This window comes from Cervus elaphus, chromosome 11 (assembly GCF_910594005.1).
Source record: "Cervus elaphus chromosome 11, mCerEla1.1, whole genome shotgun sequence".
Lineage (NCBI taxonomy): Eukaryota > Metazoa > Chordata > Mammalia > Artiodactyla > Cervidae > Cervus > Cervus elaphus.
In genome coordinates, this window is record NC_057825.1 from 77,060,748 (window position 1) to 77,086,842 (window position 26,095).

At 40.1% G+C, this 26,095-nt stretch overlaps 2 protein-coding genes across 5 annotated transcripts in view; one reads left to right on the forward strand and one right to left on the reverse strand.

The window, feature by feature from the left end:
• Nucleotides 1-4,709, forward strand: part of PREPL (prolyl endopeptidase like) — a 38,687-nt gene extending 33,978 nt beyond the window's left edge. For all 4 annotated transcript variants that reach the window (XM_043918116.1, XM_043918117.1, XM_043918119.1 and 1 more), the window contains one exon: nucleotides 95-4,709. In XM_043918116.1, coding sequence (XP_043774051.1) covers nucleotides 95-184 — 90 coding nt within the window. In that variant the 3' untranslated portion in view covers nucleotides 185-4,709. The remainder of the gene's footprint in view (nucleotides 1-94) is intronic.
• Nucleotides 721-26,095, reverse strand: part of SLC3A1 (solute carrier family 3 member 1) — a 32,276-nt gene continuing 6,901 nt past the window's right edge. Inside the window, exons 4-10 of the mRNA XM_043918120.1 lie at nucleotides 25,431-25,556; nucleotides 14,683-14,802; nucleotides 12,616-12,740; nucleotides 10,779-10,974; nucleotides 7,821-7,988; nucleotides 6,713-6,829; nucleotides 721-1,498 (exon numbers count right to left, since the gene is read on the reverse strand). Of these exons, the coding sequence (XP_043774055.1) occupies nucleotides 1,058-1,498; nucleotides 6,713-6,829; nucleotides 7,821-7,988; nucleotides 10,779-10,974; nucleotides 12,616-12,740; nucleotides 14,683-14,802; nucleotides 25,431-25,556 (1,293 nt within the window). The 3' untranslated portion in view covers nucleotides 721-1,057. The remainder of the gene's footprint in view (nucleotides 1,499-6,712; nucleotides 6,830-7,820; nucleotides 7,989-10,778; nucleotides 10,975-12,615; nucleotides 12,741-14,682; nucleotides 14,803-25,430; nucleotides 25,557-26,095) is intronic.

Here is a 26,095-nt window from a genome sequence, read left to right on the forward strand (position 1 = left end):
AGTTGTGTGAAGATGGATAGACAAGGAGAGACTTGGAACACTGGAGTTTTACCACAAAGGCCTTCTAATTTTTTTTTTAACGTGTTTCTTTTAGATTACAGCCCAAATTAAATTCCTGTATGAGGAACTTGGACTTGACAGCACCAGTGTTTTCGATAATCTTAAGAAATATCTAAAATTCTGAAATGCTGCGTTCATTGGGAACTGGAAACACACTGAAGTCTTTCATAGTCATATTTCCAATTATGTTCACAAAAGTGAGTTTTTTAAGTTAGTAAATAATTTTTTAAAAATTTTATTCCCCATCCAAATTTGGTTTCATAAACAGCTCACTTGCTTATACCAGTGTCTCCACTGAGGCACATGCCCCTTAACCCAGGAAAGTAACTTTCAAACCATGCTGCGTAGAAGCACATCGAGAAGGCAGTGAGGGAAGGACTGCTGATAGCAGAAGTCTCCCCTTTCTCCTTCAGAACAGCTTCCTTTTACTGTTATTTTCTTTGAACAGTTTACACATCAAGTTCCTGTTTCTGCTAGTGAAAAATTTTAGGCACTCTGGCAATTAAGTCATCCTCCAGTTTCTATACCTGCATTTTCTGGAAGAAGGTAACGTGCTTCCCATTAAAGCTCATTAGATCTTTCTAATCATCTGGAAGTCCTAGGTGCTCTGATCATCTCTTATTGATGCTATTTCAAAAAGTTAAAAGATCCTGCAAGTGATCATTTTCTTTTAAACATTTTATTATTCTTGAAAAACAATTTAAGAACCTTCCCTAAAGCAGTTTCACTCAAGTTACAGAAATATCTCAGAATTAATGACCATTCGGGACTTCCCGAAGTCCAGTGGTTAAGACTCCATGCTCCCAATGCAGGGGCACAGGTTTGACCCCTGGCCAGGGAACTAAGATCCTACATGCCACATGGTGCAGCCAAAAAACCAAAAGAATTAATGACCACTCATAAAGTTTACCCAGCAGCATGCTGCTATATGTGAAGTTACTGCAAATGCTTAGACTAGAACAGAATGCCAGTGCCCCCATCTCTTTCATAGAGGTGCCTAACACAAGCTGTACAGTATGTTTAATACCCTGGAATAGCATGCCCGGTTGGAAACAAAACATCTATCTTTGAAAGCTGTTTGACGATGAAGGAGATTCCTAGTGTTGTATTCAAGGATGAGTCCCTCTCCACTGGCCAGTGTAACAGCATGCGTGTCAACTTCACGGCCACTGTAGGCAGAATTGGTACTTAACCTTATCCTCACTCTTGTGGGAATATTTGAAATCATTTCCTTTAGATTTAGCAGTGATGATTCTCCAAAATTCAGAACCACGAGGAAGACTCTGTTTATCCCATCCAGCTCTCTTGTGTACATGATAGAGTGGTTGTCACTCCTCAAGTAGCAAAACCACCCCCTGCTGAGGAGCAGCTCATTGGCATGAAGCAAGCTTAATTCTTGATATAACTTCAGTGCTGATCTGGGCTGAGTCTTTTGGACCTATTTAAAAAAAAAAAAAAGAATACTAACATAAATGTTTGATTCTCAGAGTATCAAGAATTATTTCCCAAAAAAACTTGCTTCCATTTTATCCCTTAAAATAACTACTAAATTTTAAGTATGACTAAGTAGGGAAGCAGAGTCCATGGGGGTAGCAAAGACTCAGACATGACTGAGAGACTGAACCGAATAGTTTATTTAGCTACTAATAGCAACTACAGATAGAATTTCACCTTGTCTGGGAGTCCTTGCAGAGTGCAGTTTTCTGCTACATTTTGGCCACAGCTGATTTGGATGTCAAATTTGACTCCACTAAATGTCCATATCTAATTTAATGGATATTTAACATGCCTAAATAAATCTCTTTATGCTACATTTAACTGGCAGAAAAGCAGCCATCCTGGCCATGGACTCCAAGGACTTCTGTTGAATCGGGGTCTCTCTGTTCTCTTTTGTAGAATAATGTGTAGGTTGGTGTAACTTCAGGAGATGCTAGTTATGAACAGAAAATTGCAAAAAGGGATGCAAAGCAAAATGCTGTCTAAAGTGAAAGAGATTGCACCAATTTTTTTTTTTACCCATAAAAGTAATATATGTCCATTAAAGAAGATTGAGGTAAATTTTATAGCTATATAAAACAGACATAATTTAATGTTATATTTTTTTTGTTTTTTTCCTTTAACATTTCAAACATCTTCTGTTATTAAATGTCATTTTAATGGCAGAATAATCATCCAGTTGAATGGTTATACCATATTTAACCATTCCCTTTCATTTTGACATTTGAGTTTCTAATATGCTTCCCCCATATTTGCATTATTTATTTATGACACAAATATCAGAAAGACAATTACTGTGTCAAGGAGTATGGATACTTGATACATAATGCCAGATTTGTCTTCATGTAAGCAGTTACCAAGTCAGTGATAACATTCATTCATTATAGTCTTGCCAGTCATGTTGACTTCAGCAGTAGTGGTGGTTATTTGGGGTATTACTGTGTGGTATTTAATAAATGTCTGAAAAAAATGTCTATTCTGTGTTTATCAGGTACAGAGGTATTTATGGTACATGTATATGATATATGTATATGACTTGTCAACTCACTATTAACATTTTGTATAGCCTTAGATAATGCATGAAAAAGCATAGTTCAATGCCACGTACATAAAAAGTGCCCAGTAAGTGTTGTTACTTTTGTCTACTTGATTTACCACTTTCTAGAGGTATGTTCAAGCGTCTCTCTGTAACTGTGATTTCTTAGTTTCTCTTTACAATTCTCAGAGTACTTGTTTTATATATTTTGAAGCTATTGTTAGATGCATAGATTCATGATTTATAGTGGAATGTTCTTTTATCAATTCTTGAAAACTGCCTTTGTCTCATAATGCTTTTCATATTGAATTCTATTTTGTCTGCTATTAAATATTTCCCCACCTGCTTTTTGTAACTTTATTTTTTTAAATAGACAATGCATGCATACAATATAAAATTCAACTATCAGAAAAATATACAAATAAAATGGTTTTCTTCACCTCTTCCCCTAGCTTTCCATTTACTCTTCCCAGAGATACACTCTTACTGTGTATATATTCTTCCATTTTATGTATCATAGGAAATGTTACATTCTGTACCTATGCAAACATAGGTAAACATACTTTTTCCTTCTTTACACAAATAGTGGCATGTTACCATTCTGTAGCCTTTTTTTTATTATTATTATTTAGTAGGTCAGAGGTCATCTCATATCAATCCACACTGAATATGATTTTAATATGCATTAAAAATTGCATACTTGTCTCTTATATAGATTAACTGTAATTGATTCAACTGGTTTTCTATTGAAAAAATATATAAATCATTTTCAGAGTCTTCTGGAAGAGATATCTAGGAATGAAATTACTAAATTAAAAGGTATATGCATTTCTTTGTTGTGAAAGCAATAGTCAGCTGGCAATCTTTCTGGGTCCTTTTGTTTTAGCTATGTCTCTTATGTCAGATTTTGTCTTTGTTTTCTAATCCAAGAGTTTTTATCTTTTAATAGGTGAATTTAAGCCATTTATATCTGTGATTACCATATGTTTAGACATAGTCCTATAGCCTTATTTCATCTTTTATTTTAATTGCACTGTTGTTTTATCTTCTTTCTTTTAGCTTTTTATTGGAGCACTTGGCTTTCTTTATGTACTTTTTTTCCTTCTAATATCCTTTGAAAATTACTGTTTATGTCTGTTCTTCTAATGGTTACCGTTAAAACTGTAATGACCATTTAAAAACATTTTTCTTAACACAGCAGTGTGGTTCCGTATAACTTCCTGCAGCGCTGAAAGCTCCGTATCTGTGCTGTAGAGTGTGGTAGCCACTAGCTACTGAGCACCTGAAATGCTGCCTGTGTGACACAAGAACTGAACTTTTAATTCCGTTTAATTTTAGTATCACAGTGATTGGTGGTTACTGGACAGCTCAACTCTAGAGTGAGTTATTCTGTCTCCGTCCTCCTAAAGTGCATTAGCCCCCGTGCATTGTGTGCTCGCTCACTTGCTGTCACACACACCCCTTCCCTGCCACTACTTCCCATATACAAATAAATCACTAGCATTTTTACTCCAAAATACCTTATTTTACATTATATATCAAAAATTATTCATCCTTAAATTTTGCTGATTCCTTTCCTCACTATTATTTTATACATCATATCTTCCTTTTAGACTCCTTTTGGTTTTGTTGGAGTCCCCAATTTCTCTTTCAGAAACTGGCTAGACATGGTAAAATTTCTATCCTTGTTTTTCCATTTTTGCTCTTGAATGCCAGTTTAAATGGATATAGGATTCTTGGTTTAGAATCAAGTTTCCACTACAACTGTGAAGGTAACGTTCTAATGTGTTTTAGTATCCAGTTGAGAAAGCTGATGCCAGTTCAATTTTTAGTCCTTTTCTCAGGCAGTCTGTTTTCAAGTTTCTTTCTGTGTATTTTTATGGTTTTCTCTTTATTTATCTCTGTTCTCTTCTAGAACTCACTTTTTGTTACATGTTGGAATTCCTAGATTTATTCTCCACATATCAAAAATTTTCTCTCTATACTGTTAACTTCTTTGCCTCCCCCCCCCCCCCCATTTCCCTTGGAATATCAGTATCTTTGTAACTGGTTCTAACAACTCTTTTATGACTAAGGATGTTAATCATTTACAAATAAATACCGTATTTTATTGCCATCCATTTGCCATCATTTCATTTATGGTGTTTTATATTTGGGTTGTGTATTAAAATACAATCATGTTGTGTTTAAAAAAAAAACTTCTTTGCCTTTTTATAGTACACCCTGGGATAAAATCTTGCGTCAGTTTTCCAGCACAGTAATTAGAATCTCTATTTTGTTGTTTATTTTGACAATATTTTTACATTTCTAAGATATCAAATCATTTATTTAAGAGAGTTAAGGGACTACATAAAATAAGCTACCAGGGAAGGGGTGATTTTTTTAGTAATGAAGTCTTATGTCATTATTTTCTTTGCTTTCTTCAGGGTTTTCTTAGTCCCTCTCATGGTCTTAATTGTTCTCAAATGTAGTGTGATTTTTGGTGATTCATTTATTTTTGTATTTGATACTCCATGTTTGCCTGTCTTCAGTTGCCTGTCTCTTGTAACTGCAAAAAACCACATTGGAGGTGGGTCTGGTTTGTCTTTGGGGGTGTGGGGGTTCTTTTCCTGCGTAATAGTAACCAAACCTAGGGTCCTGCCCTCCTTTTAAGGCCTCTGTGGATTGAGGAGTAAAAGCTCTTATTTCTGAGATCATTCCTCAGTGAGTCCTCCCAGGGACATCACTAGAACTGGCTTTTCTTCTGCTGCTTTTCCTTCTTGTGTGCTTGTAGAAGTTTAACACTGTTTCAGGCTTTGCTCTACTCATTCCACGGAAGTCTGCTCACCAGTCAGGCCCTGGGTTTTTCTCCTCCGGCAGATTTTTGGGCAGCCAGTTACGGCGGTGCAGGAGCCTTCCTGCAGTGCCCTCAACCTGTCCCCGTCTGTGCTGTTTTCTCCTGCGTCATATTTTAGACTGGTTTCTGTGCTCTTGTTTCTCTGTAATCTTAATTTTACTTTCTATCTTCTATAAATTAAATCCTCACCTTATTCTAGGGCTCGTATGGAGGTGTTTTATTAAAATGGCATTCCCTGAGACTTTTGGTCACCTTGATTATGATCATAGCATCCCCCCAAGCATGACTCATGATCATTTTAAAGACTTGACTAATCTGACCATTACTGTAATTTGCATTTACATTTTCCCATCTGTGCTGGTGTACATTTTTACGTAAGATTTCTTACATATCAGATTCAAATTGGCCTATGGGAATATTCTGGACATTTGGACATAGTGAAAATCAGTTAAGTACACTTAATCCAAAACACAAATGTTAAAATACAGATTTTGTGTCTCACAGACCTACCTGCAAATTTATCCCTGCAGCGCTTGGAGCCGTAAGTTGTGGGAACAGGAGGGTTTACTTGAAGTTCTATGTCAGAATAATCTGGAGAGTTTTCAAAATACTTAGTAGGTGCTATAAAACCTGTATCCTCACGTGATGCCAATAATTTCTCTTCCACTTAAGTAGTTTAGAGTGTGTTTTCCCATGAAAACACCTGAAACTATTTCACATTTTTCTGATCTGAGGAAATGTGTTTGGCTCTTTGCTGGAATTAATGCATTCCTGTTTAAGAAATTTGTTTGCTGAACTTGGCAGACTCAATCACCATGAGAACAGAAAACAGTAAAGGCAAAAGCTGGAGGGTATGCTTTTCCAGAGCAGCTACTTCTAGGGATAATTCATGTCTTTAGTTTCTGTAGGTAAACAGCCTTGCTCTCAGAATCTTACTTTAGATTGATTGATCTCCTCTCCTTCCTTCCTTTGGAGAGAGAGGAAAGGAGAAAGGATAGCTGGCTTGCTGAAAGACCTCCATAAAATGTGCTTAATATTTCATACCTCAGAATCATTCCAGTGATGAGTTGTATACCATATGATAATGCTTTGCACCACTTCATATTTTCACAAAAACATGACTTGCAAACTCCTTAAACATGAAAACTACAAAAGAAGCCTATGTGATTGATTTAAAGAACACCAGTTAAGGTTTTAGACAACTCAAGGTGAGTGTGTGTTGTCAGCAACAGAAACTCATTTCCTGTTTCTGGAGTTAGCATAAAATTTTCATGGATACTTACATCAACATTCACAGTATGGTAGTCTGAACTGGTGGGTAACCAGGTATGACTGCCTTCAGAAAAACCAGCATTTGAGCTATTGTCCCACTGCATTGGTGACTTTGAGAAGAGAGTACCCTATGTCAAGACCATAAAGAAAAAAACAGATACCTGGTTATTAAAAGAAATGTAATTTAGCCATGATTTATTAGTAATAAGTATTTAACTCCCTAATTTCTCAGCTAGTACTCAAATTCATTAGCATTCATAAGGAAAAGGCTTTGACATTCAGTACTTAAAACCAGCTTTACACTTTAATTGGAAAACAGTAAATGACATCTTGAGTGTGAATAAACTACTAACTGAACATCAATACATGCTTAGAACCTTTGCTGGTTTTCCCTAAAAATGAATAATGTGGGATTTCAAAATGTGCCATTTACAGACTCATTCTGCTGTGATACAACAATGGTGACTTCAAGTATACAGCCATGTAAGTAAACCTAGATTATATCCTTTTTAGCCTGGTTATTGCATGAGTACATACACAAATTTAGGGGCTTAAATAGAAAAGGTTTCATTTTGACCAAATACTAGGGAAATTGGATCTCACAACTGAAAGCTAACCATACAAGTTACAGGTTCAAGATCATTTATCTGCTCAGCAACATAATTGTGAAATCCATAGCCTCAAACAAAAATAAAATTTAAACTACTCAGGCCTAAGGTTGTACATAACATTTGTTAACATAAAAGGAAGAATCTTTGCGCTATGGCCAAGCCATATCTAGCAATACAGACAAGCACTACAATTGGTGTTCTTAACTCTATATTTCAGGTAGAGGGCAATGAATAATATTCCAAACTCAAAACAAGGCTTCTTAAATCTTAGTTCGCCAGAGAATTGGCTAGAAAATATCTTTGAAATGCAGATGCTGGGCTCTCTGTGTGGCTCAGGAGCAGCATTTTTACAAGCTCTCCAATCAAGAAAGCTGAAAAATTCTCACTGCCTAACAGTAAGAAACAAAAGCTAAGTAATCATGATTTTGGTAGCAGAATAGAAATAGTAAATTCTTTGATCTGGCAAAAAAAATGAGGTGTGGTGCATGGTTAAGTTATATTAACTTACAACATCATAGGTTTCGTTGAGATTTGCGGTTAAAATGTTTCTCATTCCTATTTCTTCCCCATAGTAAGTTATGGGAGTTCCAGGCAGTGTGAAAACAAGCATGTTCATGATGTTGACATATTTCTCTCCCAGACGAGAAGTCAGCCGGACATTGTCTGGTCCACCAGTCTGAAAGGCAGATACTTTAAGTGCTCTATATAGAGTTATCTGGAAGATTTACGTTTCACAAACAGTTCACCAGGCAGAAAAACATGGTTAACCATGGGTACCTTGTATCACCAAACATGAATTTGAGCCCTAACCCTGCTCCTTGGCTATAAAATTGTGATCAACAAGATGGTGGTAACCCTTTACTTCACGATGGTATTGCAAATAAGACAATTTATGAGAGTACCTATTAATATTTTCACACATTTGGATAAGAGAATACTGACAGGAAAGGAAATATGTTTCCCCCTGAGGAGGGAACAGGTGGAGGGATGGGGGTGAGACAGGGAGGGACAGGGGTGGGACGGAGGTGAGGGCAAAGAACGGGGGTGAGAGGGGGAGGGACAGGGGTGAGAAGCAGCCTGATGTGTCCCTGTATATGTGTGAGATTTTTTAACTTTTCAAAACAAATTTAAAGTTAAATCAACTTTTATTTTTTAAAAATCTATAAGAAAATTTTTACAGGGTTTTCTATTTAACATATTTCTTTGTTGGTGGTTTAGTCACTAAGTCACGTCTGACTCTTGTGACCCCACAGACTATAGCCCACCAGGATCCTCTGTTCATGGAATTTCCCAGGCAAGAATACTGAAGTGGGTTGCCATTTCCTTCTCCAAGGGGATCTTCTGGACCCAGGGACTGAACCCAGGTCTCCTGCCTTGCAGGGGGACTCTACCAACTGAGCCACCAGGGAAGGCCCATTTCTTTGTTAAATGTTCTAATTACATGTTTTGACAAACCTTTCCATAAACCACAACTCAAATCTTGTACATAAGCCAAGCATGGCACTTTCCTGTCTAGAAGTACTTTCACACCTACATTATATTTTATTTACCCCATTCACTGGAGTCCTGTTGGGTACTATTATCTCCGTTTCACAAATGATGACACAAGCTGAGAAACTGCATCATTTATTCAGGTCAGAGTTATAACACAAAACCAGCCTTTGAACTTGAGTCTAAAAATAGGAACTTAGTTGTTATAATTCAGCAAAAAAAGGACGTTTGCCTTTTTTTTTTTCTTTAGATCTACTAAAACTCTCTTTACAATTACCTTTCTATAGACCATTGTAAAGTATTTTTCTATTTTTATGGCCAGAAAATCAGGTTAAACTTTGCCACTGTTCATTCTTTTCATTATCGCAAAAGCATCTGACAAGGAACTCTGTGATTTCTCAAGTCTTCTGGACCTCGAGCACTCTCCTTTTTCAGAACTCAAAGAAATCAAGATCAGCAATGTACAGGGATCAGGGCCTCTCACAAGTCAGTGATACCTGAGACTTTCAGCATATGAAAAAACCAAGTGCTAGAACTCCGTTTTAAACTTTGTATAAAGGGGCACTTCTGGAATGGTGGAGTAAGGACCACCAAAATCTCTAACAGGAAAGAAAGCAAGAATGCTGGCAAAAAAAAAAAATCTACTTTTTTGGAACTTGGAAATGAAATGCTTACTAGCAATCCAAGGAGTATTCAAGAAGAACAGCTGGGTCTCAGTAAGAACAGTAAGATTTGTGTCATTTTAACTGGCCCTAACCTCCCCTCAGATTCAAGACAGCCTTGAAAACCAACAGTTAACTGTAAAACCCAGCAGCCTAGTAGAAGCTCTGGAAGACCAGAATAGCGTTAAAGTTCATCAAAAGCTCTGCCTCTAAAGAACTGTCACCATTTAACCTTTTCAGCAGCTCACTTTTGGATGGATTTTTTTCTTTATCTGCTCTGACTCAGAGCTGAGTATGCAAATCATCTTATCGGAAAGCATCTGCCAAAAACAACTGATTACTTGCCAGAGACGGGGTTACCAACCTGGGCCAGAGACTGACCAGAAAAACTTAAAGGTTGGAAATGAGATGACCATAATGGGCTTTGAAAGGCTCTGACATTTTCCTGGAATCTAGAAGCCTGCACATATGCACAGGTGCCCAGAGAAACTAATCTCTCCCTCTGGGCCAACCCTGAACTCTAGCAAGAGGAAAGTAGAGACCAAGGCAAAGTTGTAAGCTGCCTGCAGGAGTGTTGAAAGCATCCCTCCCTCCCCCACTCCACTAATAGCCCCTCAGTAAATGCTGGGAGACTTACTGGTTCAAGGCTTCTAAGGAATCTTAACAATCATTAGTGACCAAGCAGAGACTTCAGTGGCCGCAACGACAAATAACACAGATTTTTACAGAATTAATCCACGAAAGTCAATGAAGAAACAAACACTGGGGAAGGGGAGAATGTGATTTTCAAAATTTCTACACTGAAACATCCAGCTTTCAACAACCAATAAAAGAATACAAGACATGCAAAAAACCAGGGAAGTATGGCCTTAGTGGATAATGACTTTAACTCCACTCATATATGTGTGTTCAAAAACGTACACCATATCTGCAGAATTCCTTAAAAGTATGAGAACAATTCTTTATCAGATAGATACTATCAATAAGGAGAAATCATGAAAATGAACCAAATCGAAATTTTAGTTGAAAAGTACAATAAATGAATAGTTCACTGGAAGGGCTGGACAGATTTGAACTAGCCAAGGAATCAGCAAATGGGACAGATCAGTTGAGATCATCTGATCTGAGAACCAGAAGGAAAAGAGAGAGGAATGACAAGAACCTGGTCAGGAGCTGGGATGGGCCCAGCTCACTAAACCGTCACAAACTGAGGGGAAGGGGAAGGTCACTTACAGACATGTGCCCCTTGTTTCAGAGGTGACTATGCAGTGAGCACGCCAGCACCCTATGCTGAGCTGGGCATGAGGACTTACCATCCAATTGGGCCATTTTCCTTCCGGCATGTTTTCCATCCAGGATGTGATAACCTCAAACACACTGTTGCCAGAAGGCTTGTCTAGTTTACTGAGGTAATTGTTGAAGGGAAAATCTGCTTCTTGGATAAAAGGCAACCCATAGTACACCATGGTCTTGGTGATGCTCTCTCCATGGGCTTCAGTCCCCATGAACCTGTAATAATGAGAAGTACCGTGTCGTCAGGGTCTGTGAGGAGACTGGTAAAGCGCTTTGCAGCTGCTATGCCTCAAGGACAGGATGGGAATGAATGCACACTATTTAACCATGTCAGCTAGGGCTTACTAAGGAAGCAGAATCAAGCCAGATGAACAAGAAATGGCACGCTGAGTCGACTGGCAATTTCTCAACATATTAAACCGAAAGACTAGCCTAATACTAAGTCATGTCTAAAAGAAACACATTTGGATCTCAATCAATACTGTTCTTTTCTTTCTAAATCTAAGTGAAACTCAGTAACTTCCAGGAAGACTTTTCTTTAGCAATTCTCATCACTCCACTTAAACGTACAGTGTATGTCTGCATATAAGGTAAGGGGGCTCACCCAAAAAACTTCCCCTTGTATTTGAACCCCCCTAACCCTTGGACTGCAAGGAGATCCAACCAGTCCATCCTATAGGAGATCAGTCCTGGGTGTTCATTGGAAGGACTGATGCTGAAGCTGAAATTCCAGTACTTTGGCCACCTCATGCGAAGAGTTGACTCATTGGAAAAGACCCTGATGCTGGGAGGGATTGGGGGCAGGAGGAGAAGGGGACGACAGAGGATGAGGTGGCTGGATGGCATCACCGACTTGATAGACATGAGTTTGAGTAAACTCCGGGAGTTGGTGATGGACAGGGAGGCCTGGCGTGCTGCGATTCACGGGGTCGCCAAGAGTTGGACACGACTGAGCGACTGAGCTGAACTGAACTGAAAGTCTCACTTTATTATTGGGGTGCACTATCAGTTGTTGAAAAGCAAACACTCTTCAGGGAACATATATTTGCCTGAAATGGCCCACATCAGTGCTGGCTCTAGCTGGCTGAGACATCACACCGGATGGGTGAGCACACAGTGTCTGGGGCTGGGGTGTTTCAGTCCCAGTCTCACCTCTGTCATCACTGTCTGTGTGACCATTACCTGTACGCCCAGAGTCTCAGTCTCCTCCTCTGTAAAACGGGGACAGTTATCAGAGGACCTGCTTCAAGGAGAAATTTCTTGAACTCCTTTTCCAATGATTCTATTGGGTAATCAATATAAACACTACAGGAGTTAAGTTCACTGAGTGTTTATTATGTGCCAGGTACCATTTTAAGTGTTTCACAGACATCTCATGTAATCTCACAACAACCTTATATGGTGTCAGTTACCACTTTTTAGTTGATGAGAAAACAGACTTAACTGACCTTACGCCGGCTCAAAGTGGCATAGCTATTATGCCTGAGGACTCCACCTCAGGCCCACCTGATTCCAAAGTTGTGTTCCTAACCATCGTAATCTATTAACAGCTTAGCTGGAACATTTGCATGCTAACAGGGCAAATAGTAAATAATAAAGACTAACCTTTAGATAATACATTATCTTTTAATTAATTTTCACAAAATTCCTGTGAATACATATTGTGACTAGCATCATTTTACAAAAGAGGAAACTAAATCAGCAAAGTTAAGCAACATGAGAGACTATACCAGGCCCTAGCATAACTGAGTTATGATGCACTGTAATTATGCGGTTTGTTAAATTATAACTGGAACCTCTTGAGAATGCGTGATTGTGAGGGATAAAGTGCAGATCACACGCTGAGCCTGTGGTTACCTGTATCTCCCTGGCTCCCTGCTGTACTGATTCATGGTCTGCCGGAAGCTGCGGACAATGTCGTGCATTCCCACCTGTGTGGTGGTGAAGTCATGGTGCAGCTGCGAGTAGTGAGTGACCATGTCCTTTGAAAACAGGACAGCATGGTTAGCATAATGTCACATGTCAAATGCCCATCGTAGCCTCATGTGAACTGTCTCTTCAAACGACTCAGACCAAAACACACATGCTTAAAGATGGTCCTAAGGCTTCCACTTCTCAAGGAATTTTGTTCACAGAGAACACTCAATACTATTAGTGTTTCATTTTGTGCTTAACTTATTAACTGTAAATCTAGTAAACAAGTTAAATTTTACCAAACAGCTAAACACTGATTACAAATGTATTTAACAAAATCCTCCTAAACATTTTATTGTCCCAAATGCTCCACATTTTTAAAGGCAAACAAAAGAAATTATCTTAATGATTAGAGTACATTATTACATTTGTACTGTATCTGCTCACAAAATTATTAATACCATGCATTTAAATTTGGTTTTTTACCACGTTTGTCCTTTATTTCTTATAGTTATACTTTCTCGGGGTTTCAATAATTTTTCCTGATACTGATTTTGTGCTTTTCAAGGGTGACAATAATCTAGAATCAAAGTAAAAGATTATGTCTTATACAAGCTCAGTTTATAAGTCCTGGGTTAGGACATGGACAGGCTAGACAGTTCATGAGTTGCCATCCATTCAGTGGACCCCTTTTTAATAAGTGATTTTCTCTTGCTAGATCAAGTGAAGTTTTTTGAAATCTCCAATATCTTTGGAAGTTACATGTCCTTTAAGTTCTTCTTGGGTAGTACACAAAATCCATTGTTCAGGTCATTTGTCTTCAGTGGAAGCATATGCCTATCTTCTGACATATTATAATTAGCAAGGTTATTCTGGAATTTCTTCTCCAGGTATAAATGCTTCTCTTTGGGACAGCTGGCTAACATACAATCTTTTTTTCCCCTTCATTTTTCCTTTCTACTGGAAATCACGTAAAAAAAAAAAAAATCGCTTAATCATAACCTTGGTTCATGACATGGTCTCATAATTAGCCCATGAAGGCCAGCTTCCCTTTATTACTCAGATAAGATTATCAAATTGATAACCATATGAATTTAATTTTACTTTCTAAAAAGGGCATCATGTTATACCATAATTTAGATTTTTTTCCTACACATTATATCACTAAGGTTGACCCATATTGCTATGTGTTACATTAATTCATTTTGACATACTCTTGTATAAATATACTAATCTGTTATTTTGAAATGCATTTTAGGACTGCTATCTACTTGGCCACTGAAAACAGACTGACTGTAGAATGGTGGTCAACTACAGGAACAGGAGTGGCATGTGATTATTCCTCTGTCTCATGTATGACATGGGAGGGGGGAAGGTTGAGAACCACTGGTGTGAAAGCACAAAAAGCCCAAATTCTGTTGCAGATAGGCTTGGTTGGTAATTCCATTTATTACTTGTGTCACCCTGATAAATTAATTTCTCTAAGATTTGCTAAATGGGGATCATGAAACCTCACAGGATGCTGAGAGAGTTAAATGGAAGGAGCACATAGCATACAAGTGACGCTCAGCAAGTGTTATTTCCTTTCCCTTCTGCCTACGTGTCCTTTAATGACTGCAAAAGCACCTGGGGAATTTAAGCCACCTCCCTTGAGCTTGAGCGAGTGACAAAAATCACGAAGTTATGGCCCTCGGTGGAGTCCACACTGTCCATGCCCTCAGAAAGTGATCTTTAAAGATCACTCTGGAGGGAACCAGTAGAAGGAAATATCTAGTCGCATGCATTTGAAACTCCTGTGTTTCCTAAAGAAAATGATTCAAAGCGCTTCCTATAGGTAGAACAGAACTCACCTCTGGTAAGTAGTGTCTCAAGCTAAAAAAAAAATACTCCAATAACATTTTCAGAAAAGAAAAAAATATAAATAAGTACATATATATTTATGAATATATACTTATTTTACAATATATATTAAAACCATGTATACATATATTAATATGTTTAAAACTTTACCGGGATTTGGGTCTTATTCACTTGGACCTCATCTCTCAGATGCTTTGCTTCTAGAAGAAATTGAAGAGCATCGAAACTAAAGCCATCAACACCCTTTGAGAGCCAAAACTGTATAATTTCCTAAACAGGAAGAAGCAAAAACGCTTGGTTATATCAACAACACATTGTTGTCATGAGGTTTAATAAAAGTCTTGTCTGTTAGTGACTTTCCATCACAAAACAGTCACCTCCACATATAAAAGTATCTATTTAGCACAGTAGTGTCTGAGCCTCATGAACTTTGAATAACTGTATTTATGGGCTCCTATTCTTCCCTCATATTTGAATTCAGAATATTACATATGTAACTGATGCTATGTGCATGTTCCCAAAGTTTAGACTCCACTCAAAATGAAAACATGAAACCACAATGAAAGATAGGACTCAGGAGACACCGGATACATAGCTTATCTCCCCCATGCTCAGTTCCTTAGAAGTCACTCCAAACTGACAGAAAATAACCAATTAAGCAGCTAGTTCATGAAGGCTCTTCCACCAGACTAGGACATTTTGGAGGGAAAGACTGCAGCTTTCGTGTCTGCTTCCCTTGCCACTGACCTAGCCGTTTTATTTAGTGAACCAGCTGAGGAATGAAAGAATGAGGTATCAACCCCAAATGAGTCAAAGATGGTGTGATACTGTTGGGACATCAAAGAAGTACAGCCGGTTCCCTGGCTTCGAGGCATCCACACAGTAGCTGGGGACACGGGAGCGGGTTACCTAACACAAGGCAGGACACCGTTCAGCATCATGAGAGGCACTTCCTCGGTCTGCATGACTGTTGGAGCACCAAGAAGATCAAAGTTAACCTGAGTGGGCATGGACATGTGTTTCCTCCCTTCAGGCAAGGAAAAGCTAGAGCTTGGCTTGAGATACCATCAGAAAGTAAGCCTAGAAGAACATTCTGGACTGTTTTGGGACAGCATGAGTCAAGCATGGAGGCAGAGGATGACTTGACCTGTATGGGGATAGTTAAGAAGACCAGGTGACCTTGAAAAGCAGAGGGCCTGGTCTCAGTTTCCCTCCCCCTGCCAACCCCTCCCAGCTGGGCCTACTCCTGCACCCATCGAAGGACACCCTTCTGCAAAGGGACAATAGCTCTCCCTGTTCTCCTTTCAGCTCAATCCTTGCCAAAGGGAAGTTTCTACAGGAATGTGTACATCATATTTGGAGAAGGAGATGGCAACCCATTCCATCACATTAGAGCAGAACCGCCTGTACCTTAAGGTACTGGAGTGAAGAAGCCAATTTTCACCTAGTGAGGGGAACAGAGCTACAGACCTCAAATAATGACTGTCCCCAAAACCACTTGCTTGATTCAAAGTGTCTTTCTTATATCTACATGGGCATATGAGGCCTCTTGAGGCTGCAGGTCAAGGCTCCCAAAAGTTTCTCTAGGCTGAATGCAAGGCTGATGTCAGTCCATTTAAGGTGAAATTTTGAATGGCAAAGCTTAAACAAATTTTTCAAATCTAAGAGCAGACTCTGCTGCTGACAAGCCTCATTTCGAACACAGCTGACTCAAATGCCCTTAAGCTGGCCCTACCCAGTGGAATTCCTCTTTGGGGTACAAGACCCACAAATCTATTCTTACTAGCATCCTTCTTCACAAATTCATTCATTCAATAAGTATTTGGGTTCCAGTTAGGGACCAGGCACTTAGCTAACAGGCCTTGGAACTAGAACCACGTGTAAAATACAACACAACCCAGACACAATCCTAGGTCTCATGTTTTTTTTTTTTAAGAATCCTCAGCTAGACAAATATTAATGCAAAAATACTTAAGTCACAGACATGATAAAGCTTTCAAGGAGAGGAGCATGGTAACGCAGAGGGTGAAACAGCAGGACAGGCCAGGGAGGTCAGCACGTCAGGATGGCAGGAAGTGAAGGCAGTTAAGTTCAAGATTCAGTTAGAGAAGCCCCAGATAGGAAGGCACCTCACTCATAGAACAGGATCCATAGTGGCTCAGATAGAGAAGCCCCAGATAGGAAGGCACCTCACTCATAGAACAGGATCCATAGTGGCTCTAAAGACCCACTTAGCATGAAGCTAACCAAGCTTAAGTTTCAGGACCCTTCACTGCATGGGCCCCTCATTTTTCATTCTAAATAACCACTCTATTTTTTTTTCTGTACCTAATTTTATATTCTTTTTATTGTAAAAAAAAAAAAAGCCCCCAAATTTTGGAGGATGGATACATGTATATGTATGGCTGAATTCCTTCACTGTTCACCTGAAACTATTAAGATATTGTTAATCGGCTATACTCCAATACTGGAGAAGGGAATGGCAACCCACTCCAGTATTCTTGCCTGGAAAATCCCATGGACTGAGGATCCTGGTAGGCTACAGTCCATGGGGTCGCAAAGAGTTGGACATGACTGAGCGACTTCACTTCACTTCTTCATACTCCAATATGAAACAAAATGTTTAAATTTTTTAAAAAGCCCCAGATTTTTATAACCTTCAGATCCCATACAACCGAGGTCTACCCCCAGGTGGCGCTGTTCTTAACAAGAGAGAACAATGGAAGAGAATCCAGGGTGGGGCACAAATAATTAATCCACTCAAGCAGACTCTGACAAGAATGTAGAAAAATATTAAACACCAGGCAGTTGTAAACATTAAGCTTTTGAGCACTGATTTCCTAGAATAAAGCTATTCATTTTCTTCATGGGGTCCTCATTCACTTTGGGGATCTCAGCATTGCTAACTACTGAGCCGACATTAAAAAATGAGAAACCCTGACCTCAGCGTAGGCATATGGCCCTGGCAGGGATTTTCACTGTAGTCTGGTAAGAGATGTTATCATTGCTTGATGAGACAAAACTAAAAAAGTCGGGTGCTTGTTTTTGAGAGTCTTTTTTTTTTTTTTAATTTTTTATTAAACTTTTTATTTTATACTGGAGTGTAGCCAATTAACAATGCTAGGAACATTTCCGATGGACAGCAAACAGATTAAGCCATATATATACATGTATTCATTTTAAGAGGCATTTTACATGCTGAGGTCTTCACCCAGATAACCTAAAATTTGCTAAATGGCTCTTGAAAAATATTTTCATTGTGCTATTTATTGTCAACCAGATAAAAAAAGAGAATTCCAGATTTTAATGGTTAACCATCTCTTTATGCCAATTAAGCTCCCCTAGTGTGCCGGATGCAGAAATGGGCACGGAGCCTAGTTCCCCAGGTATGGGTGACCCATGTAGGGACCGTGGGACTCTAGGGACAGTACACTGTGTCCCCAATTTCTAACTAACTCCCATGACATCACGCAGCCCTGGTTTTTCCGCCAGGCATGTCTACATTCTTTTCTCCTTGAACAACTTGCTCCTCTGAGTGAAAAAGGAATTAGTTTAAAGCCTTGAGGCAAAAAAAAAAAAAAAAAAAACCTTGAGGCAAATCTTTCCTTTTGAGGTGACTAACATTACTGGATCCATTTACCTAAAATAAAAGGTTTGGGACAAAGAAAGTCTCTGCTGTTACACGTGATGATATATAAGACATCCTCTTGATAATGACATATACCCCAGGTCATCTGTCTCAAGAAAGAATGAGAAAGCATAGGCTATTTCAGAAGGACAGAGAGAAACCCATATCCTCTGCTTATAAGCAAGGAAGGCAAATTAGCCCTACTGGTCTTCAGAAATCTGGGTAAAATTCTCTGCTGACTCTTCCAGAAGCAGGACATAGGTCACAGGCTCCAGAATCTGACCCATAAGAGACCATCCCATCTCCCCCACTGTCCAGCTGCATGACTTAGGTTATATGCATGACATCTAAAACCTTGGTTTGCTCATCAATAAAAATAATACCTGCCTTACAGGAATTCTGTGAGGATTAAATGAGGTACTGCTGCCAGAGTCAACTGACGCTTTGGTCTTTGTGCTATGCTTAGTCACTCATTCATGTCTGATTCTTTGCGATCCCATGGACTGTAGCTTGCCAGGCTCCTCTGTCCATGGGATTCTCCAGGCAAGAATACTGGAGTGGATTGCCGTGCCCTCCTCCAGGGGATCTTCCCAACCCAGGGATCGAACCCAGGTCTCCCACATTGCAGGTGGATTCTTTACTGTCTGAGTCACCAGGAAAGCCCAAGAATACTGGAGTGGGTAGCCTGTCCCTTCTCCAGGGGAACTTTCCAACCCAGGAATCAAACTCAGGTCTCCTGCATTTCAGGTTAATTCTTTACCAGCTGAGCTACCCAAGAAGCTTATACCTGACCTCTCTGCCATGTTTGACAACATAGACTAACCCTGTCATCTAGAAATACTCACAGGACTTAGATCCAGTATACCACACTCCTGGTTTGTGACTTCTCTGTCTGCTCAAAAGTCTTAAATATTCATGCTCCTTGGGGCTCCATCTTACACCCTCTGTTCATTTCATTTCACAACAGTATTGACTCATTCATCTATCACTTATTGATTATTTAACCAGTACTTATACCAGTCATTTTTGGCACCAGGGACCAGTTTCATGGAAGACAATTTTTCTATGGACAGGGGTCGGGGGTGGGGGGATGGTTTTGGGAAGATTCAAGCGCATTATACTTATTGTGCATTTTATTTCTATTATTATTACACCAGCTCTACCTCAGATCATCAGGCATTAGATCCTGGAGGCTGGGGACCCCTTACTTATATAATAAGCACCATACTATCCTAAGTGCTTTATAAAGGTTAAACCGCTTAATCCCCAAACCACCCCACAAGGCATGTACCGTTATTGTTCCTATTTACCATCAGGGGAATTGAGACACAGAGAGATGATGCATCTTGATCAAGGTCATACGACAAATAAGTGGTACATCGTAATTGGAACCGTGTGGTGCCCTTATGGGCTTCCCTGGTGGCTCAGATGGTACTTCATTTGTTATGTGGCCTTCCTTTAATTTTTTCAGTTGGAGGACCTGCTACACCTGCCCATCATTCCCACATGACAACAACCCCCTCAAGATAAATGACAGACAGCCCTTTGGTTCACCTCAGCCAGCCCAGTTCGCTCACTGATATTACCTGCCTGACCTCTATGGGCATTGTCCACACGGCAACAAGTCCCAACGTTTTATCTCTGGACCAGACCTTCCTCTGAGCTCCATGGCATTCTAGCCAGCTATCCACTGAACACCTGGATGTCTCACAGAGAGCTCAAACTCTACACAACTGAGAGCCCCCCCGCCAACTACACACCCACTCTTCCCGTATCTCCCATCCCAGGAAACAGACCTGCCACTCAGCCAGAATTCAAATCTGAAACCTGGAAGTCACACCAGACTCCTCTCTAAGGACTGATGATGCCTCTGCAACCCCTACCCTGACTGCCACCCTCACTGGTCCAACCTCCCCACATTCTTTCCTAGTTACTGCATCACCCACCTCCCCAGTTTTTCTGCCTTCAAACCTGCCTTACTCAAATGCCTTCATCACAACCAGACTGATTTTTCCCAGTGCAAATTAAAAATTATTCCCCTGCCCAAGACCTTTTAAACCTAAATCCTACCGTGGCCTCCAATGCAGCTCATGATGTGGTTCCTACCACATCTCTCACCTCGTCCGATCACACCCCCCATCTAGGGACAGCATGTACCCACAGTGGACGACTCCCAGCACCTCCACTGTGCTGTGACTGTGTTCTCTCTGCTGGGGACACTCCCACCGGTGTCTCTTTGCTTGGCTCAGTCTTTCTCACCCTCTAGCTATCATTGCTTCCTCTGTAAACCTTACCCCAGTCTCCCACTCTGTGTCCAGGTTAGGTCCCCGTCCTGCATTCTCCTACTTCCTACTGCCATGAACACTCAGCACACTTTACTGTAATTTCCCATCTGTTTACCATCCCCCTCCAGAATATATTATTATAGCCCAGGATGGCTACCACATGGGTCATTTTTTCTCACTCTCTAGGTATCATTGCTGATATCTATATATCTATATCTAGGTATACCCTCTATTTCCCATTTGTTTACCACCCCCCTCCAGAATATATTATCATAGCCCATGATGGCCACAACATGGGTCCATCTTCAGAATCAGCCTACTCTGGCATATAACCAATACACAACACATGCTGTTTAATGAGGGAATGGTTTATAATGAAGTGCATGGCACACACGTGGTATAATGATGCTGCAGTGATGAGCATCAAGCGCTGAGCTGGCTTATGAAGCAGGTAGTGAGTATATTTTATTTTGCATTGAGCTGTTTGTCTCCAGCAATACCGTGCTCAGTAGGGGCAGAACAGAACCATTACTTATACTCTGCATCCCATCTTTAGCCAGGAGGGCATCTTGGTTCCCAGTCCCCAGCTGCTGTAAACACACTAACTCCTCTACTCCAGGGCTCAGCCTTCCCACATGGGTAGTTTCGGGATCACACTGAGCCCCAGACATGGGGCCAAGCCATCTGGAGTCTCTTCCCTGCTCTGTAGCTCGTCTGCTGATCACCTCTCTGGGCCTCAGTTTCCTTATTTGTCAAATAAGGGATTTGGAGGGCAAATAAAAAACAAACTGATTGGAACATTATAAAATACTAGATAAAAATAAGCTCCCCCCTCCTCTGAGAAGACTTCCTGACTTCTCTAGCTGAAAAAGCTCTATCCCTGGAAGGTTCAGGGCAGAGCCAAACCCCTAATGGCCAGTGCACGGGAAAGGACAAAGAGGAAGAAGAAGGATGCTCCGTGCTGGGTGTCCCCTGCCTGCCAGCCTCCCACCGTGCAGATAAGCTGAAATCTGATGGGAGCCCCGAGGAAGAAGGTTCAGGTCCTGAGTACAAGCTGGTATGCAAGCACGACTCATTCCAAATGCCTCCTCACCACAAATTCTCAGGGCTGCAAATTATTAACCTGCATAACTCTGCTCTGAAGATAAGTGCTGCTGGGGGGAGGAGGATGTCAGAAGTCCCTTCACGTGAAAGGACCCTTTCCAGGAGCGAAGAGCCTTCCCTTATAGCATTCAGCCTTTCTTATTTACTTCTAAGAGGAAACCTTCTAAACCAGCCTTGCAAAAAAATGTCTAACCTCTCAACCAGAGGCAGTAATGATTCATCTCAAGAGGGATTTCATCCTGCAAGGCTAGTAACTAAGGCTCCTATTTACGTCCTCCACTACTTGGATGAATTCAAGAGAATTGCTGGGTTAGCCAAAAAAGAATTAATGTATTGCTGGCACATTTTGGCAAAATTTATCACATTTGCCTAAACATCTCCAGGCAATCCATCAATGCCGCAAGGAGCCTGGAGAAATCCACTGTCTGATAAACCAACTGGATTATGCTCCCATTTATGAATTTCCAATTAAAAACCTCCTACAAAAACCGTGCAGAAAAAGTGAAACACAGAGAGAGAAGCAGTTTGCCTCAGATTAGGCATGGACTTGTGGTTAATTTAAGTACATGGATGCCACAGTCTCGGTGCTTGGGTTTGAATCCTGTCCCCTTAGTCCCAAGGTAGGTGGTGTCACCTCTTTAAGCCTCAGTTTCCTTCTCTGTAAAACAGTTGTGGTCATAAAATCTCCTAAGTTAGGTTTGTTTTGAGCATTAAATGAGATGATGCTGGTAAAGCACTTGGCACAAAGTAAGTGCCTAATAAGAGTTGGGGGTGTGAGTGTGATGGAGAAGAGGAAAGGTCACACTCCTCCTTAAAACTAACCCCTCGTTAGTGGGCTGACTGTGTCTACCTCCCCTCCCCCAAATGAGACAAGGCTGCCATGACAAGGTGCCTCCTTTTCAAGATCTCAAAGCAATTCATCTAAATTCTGGAAACCATATATAGTAAAAAAGAGCCTTAGAACTAAGGAATTTATAGGAATATATTTAACAAAAGAAGTGCAGGATATGTACACTGAAAACTAGAAGACACTGTTGAAAGCAACTAAAGGAGACCTTGAGTAAGTAGAAAGACATCCTGTGTCCACAGATCAGAAGAGCTAATATTGTTCAGATGGCAATACTCCCCCAAACTGATCCACAGATTCTGTACCATCCCAGAAGGCTTCTCTGCAGAAACTGACAAGCGAGTAATAAAATTCCCAGGGAAGTGCAAAGAACCCAGAACAGCCAGACAATCTTGAAAAAAAAGAACAAGGTTGTAGGGCTCACACATCCCAATTTCAAAACTTACTATAAAACTATAGTAATCCAGACAGTACTGGCGTAAGGACAGGCATGTAGATCAATGGAACAGAAGTGACAGTCTAGAAATAAACCCCGATGTTTATGATCAGTTGATATTCAAAAGGGTTCGAAGATAGTTCAGTGGTGAAAGAATAATCTTTGGTAAACACATATTGTTGGGATAACTGGATAGCTACATGCAAAAGAATGAAGTTAGACTCCTTCTTACCATATACAAAAATCAACAAAAAATGGACCAGAGACCTAAGTGTAAGAGCTAAAACTACAAAACTCTTAAAGGAAAACATGAGTTAAATCTTCACAACCTGGAGTTAGACAATGGTTCTTAAATGTTACACTAAAAGCAAAGCAAGAAAAAAAAAGGTAAGTTGAAGATCACAGCAATTAAAAACTCCTGTGCTTCAAAAAGCACCATCAAGGAAGTAAAAAGACAACCTATAGAAAGGAAGAAAATTAATTGCAAATCATATATCCAGAATGTGTTAAAAAAAAAAACAAAAAACATTAACTCAACAAAAAGACAAATGACACAATTTTAAAATAGACAAAGGATTTGAATAGACATTTCCCCAATGAAAATATACAAATAAACTATAAGCACATGAAAAGATGTTCACTATCATTAGCTGTCAGGGAAATACAAATCATAACCACACTGAAATACCACTTCACTAGGATGACTGTTATCAAAGCTAAGACAATAGCAAGTGTCAGTAAGGATACAGAGAAAATGGAAACTTCATACATTGCTAATAAAAATGTAAAATGGTCCAGCTACACTGGAAAACAGTTTCTTAAGAAATTAAATACAGATTATAATATAGATACAGGTCACAGACATCTATGTAGATACTATATGATTCCATTTATGTGAAATGTCCAGAACAAGCTTATTTATAGAGGCATAAAGTAGAGTGGTGGTTTCCAGGGCGCAAAGAGAGAAAATGCGGTAGCCAGAGGGAGTGAGTTCTAATGGGTATGGGGTTTCTTTTGGGGGGTGATGAAAATGTCTGAAATTAGTAGTGATACTTGCATAATCCTGTAAACGTACTAAAACCACTGACTTACATACTTGAAAGGGGTGAATTTTGTGGTATGTCAATTATATCTCAATAAAGCTGTTATTTAAAAACAAAACAAGAACAGACTAAGGGGTACAGGGGCTCTTAGTGACTGCAACAAGCATCCCCTCCATCTGGCTGACATGATGACCTGCAGAAAGAGACCCGCAGCTCCCTGCTCTGTTCCATTTGGGTCTCCTCCTCACCGACCTCGGAGCCCTTCCCTGGTATCCTAAGTTCTTGCCCATGAGAGCCACAGCAGCAGGAATAATGAAAAGAGCAACATGGCTAATGTTTACTGTGAATTATGTGTCAGGTGTTGTTAGACCCACCACTATACAGGTGTGAGTGCCATCAGCTCTCACCTGGGTGCTGCAGGAAATCTGAGCATCATCAGACCACAGAGCATCATCTCTAGCTCAGCAAGTGTCCCTACGACAGCACTCAAGGCCCCACAGCATCAGCCCTCACCCTCATTTTTACACCCAAACTCCGCAACCCTGTCCCTCACTTCACTGAAGTGCATTGGTAGTGTTGCCACATGGAATACAGGACAACCAGTTAAGCTTTAATTTAAGATAAATCATGAAGAATCTTTTAGCAGAAGAAAGTATCAAATATTGCACTATTCATTGTTTAACTGAAATTAAAATTTAACCGAACGTCTTGAAATTTCACTTGCTGTGCCTGGCAGTTCTGCGCAGCAGCCCCCAGGTCATTTCTGAAACGCATGGAGCTCAGTCTCCCCCAGAGAATTTTGCATTTGCTCTTCTCTCTGCCTGAAGTTCTCTTTCCCTAGTTGTTCACATGGCTCCCTTGCAAACATCAGGTTTTTGTGCAAATGCGACCTCAACATAGGGGTGTCTCTGAGCCCACTTCTCACTGGCACTCTGAAGCTCTCTAAGCCTTCATCACCAGCTGCCATGTTAAATATTTAGCTGTTGTCTGCCTTCCCCTAAGGATACTGGGAATTCCTTGGGGGCAGGGTTTCTTTGATTCACTGTTGCATTCCCACTGCTTAGAACCAAACCTGACATGGAGCAGATAATAAGTTGATATTTACTGAGTGAATACAGAAGTGTTGCGTGTGGGTTATATCAACTCATGTTCCAAAAAGTCCCTGCGAGACAAACACTGCACCATCAATCATGTCTTATAGACGAGGGATCCAAGACACAGAAAAGCTAAATAATTCATGCAGAAGCCCCCTGAAGCCAATGATGAGGCCAGGTCCAGACCCAGGAGCTGTGCCAGCTTATCACAGGCAGAGAGGCATCTCAGAGCTAAGGTAACAGGTGTTTCTGCCTTCCACCCATTTCGATTATTTGGGGTTAGAGGAAGGAAAGAGCCATTGACATATCTGAGAGTCTGTATTTGCATCAGACACCTTAATTCCAGAACTGAATTGCACTGCTTGATTTTGCTCACACAATTACTATTCAACACAAAGTGTAGCAAATAACCACTTAAGCACCCATGAAATGGAGAAGTTTGCATGGATGTCTGTACTCACTTTTATTTCTTCTTGAACATCAGGATTACGGAAATTTAAATCAGGTTGCTCTTTTGTAAACTGATGAAAATAGCATTGTTTTCGTACCTCATCAAAGTGCCAACTGGAGTTTCCATATACACTTAACTAGCAAACAGAAAATAGTAGATCAGTTCCTTAGCATGGTTTCTATGATGGTATCGCCCACAAAGAAATGATCATTGTCATTGTCAGCCCCATGTGGACTAAGTATACAAGTCCCTAGAACTTTCCTTCCAGTGAGAGCACTAGATAAATTAATTTTATCTTGCTGGCCTAGTGCCCCACAAAAGTGGTTGTGATGTGTTTTTACAGTAGAAACTGTTCACAACAACCACAACATCAAATCAATGCTCTCAAAGTAAGGAGCAGACATTTCTAATCTATTTTCTTGAAACTTCTGTCCAGGCTCTGGACTCCTGTTTGTGAAGAAAAGCAAATGATGGTCAGTTTGGAAGAAAGACACATTCCACTGATCTTGGAGCTTGAATCCAAATAGAGCGAATGTTTAAATGGTATTTTCAGAAAAATATTAGAATCATTCCATTTAAAATGCTGCTAGCCCTCAGGAATAAAAGAAATCTAGCACCTTCAAAAGGACTTCCCTATAGCTCAGATGGTAAAGAATCTGCCTGCAAGGCAGGAAA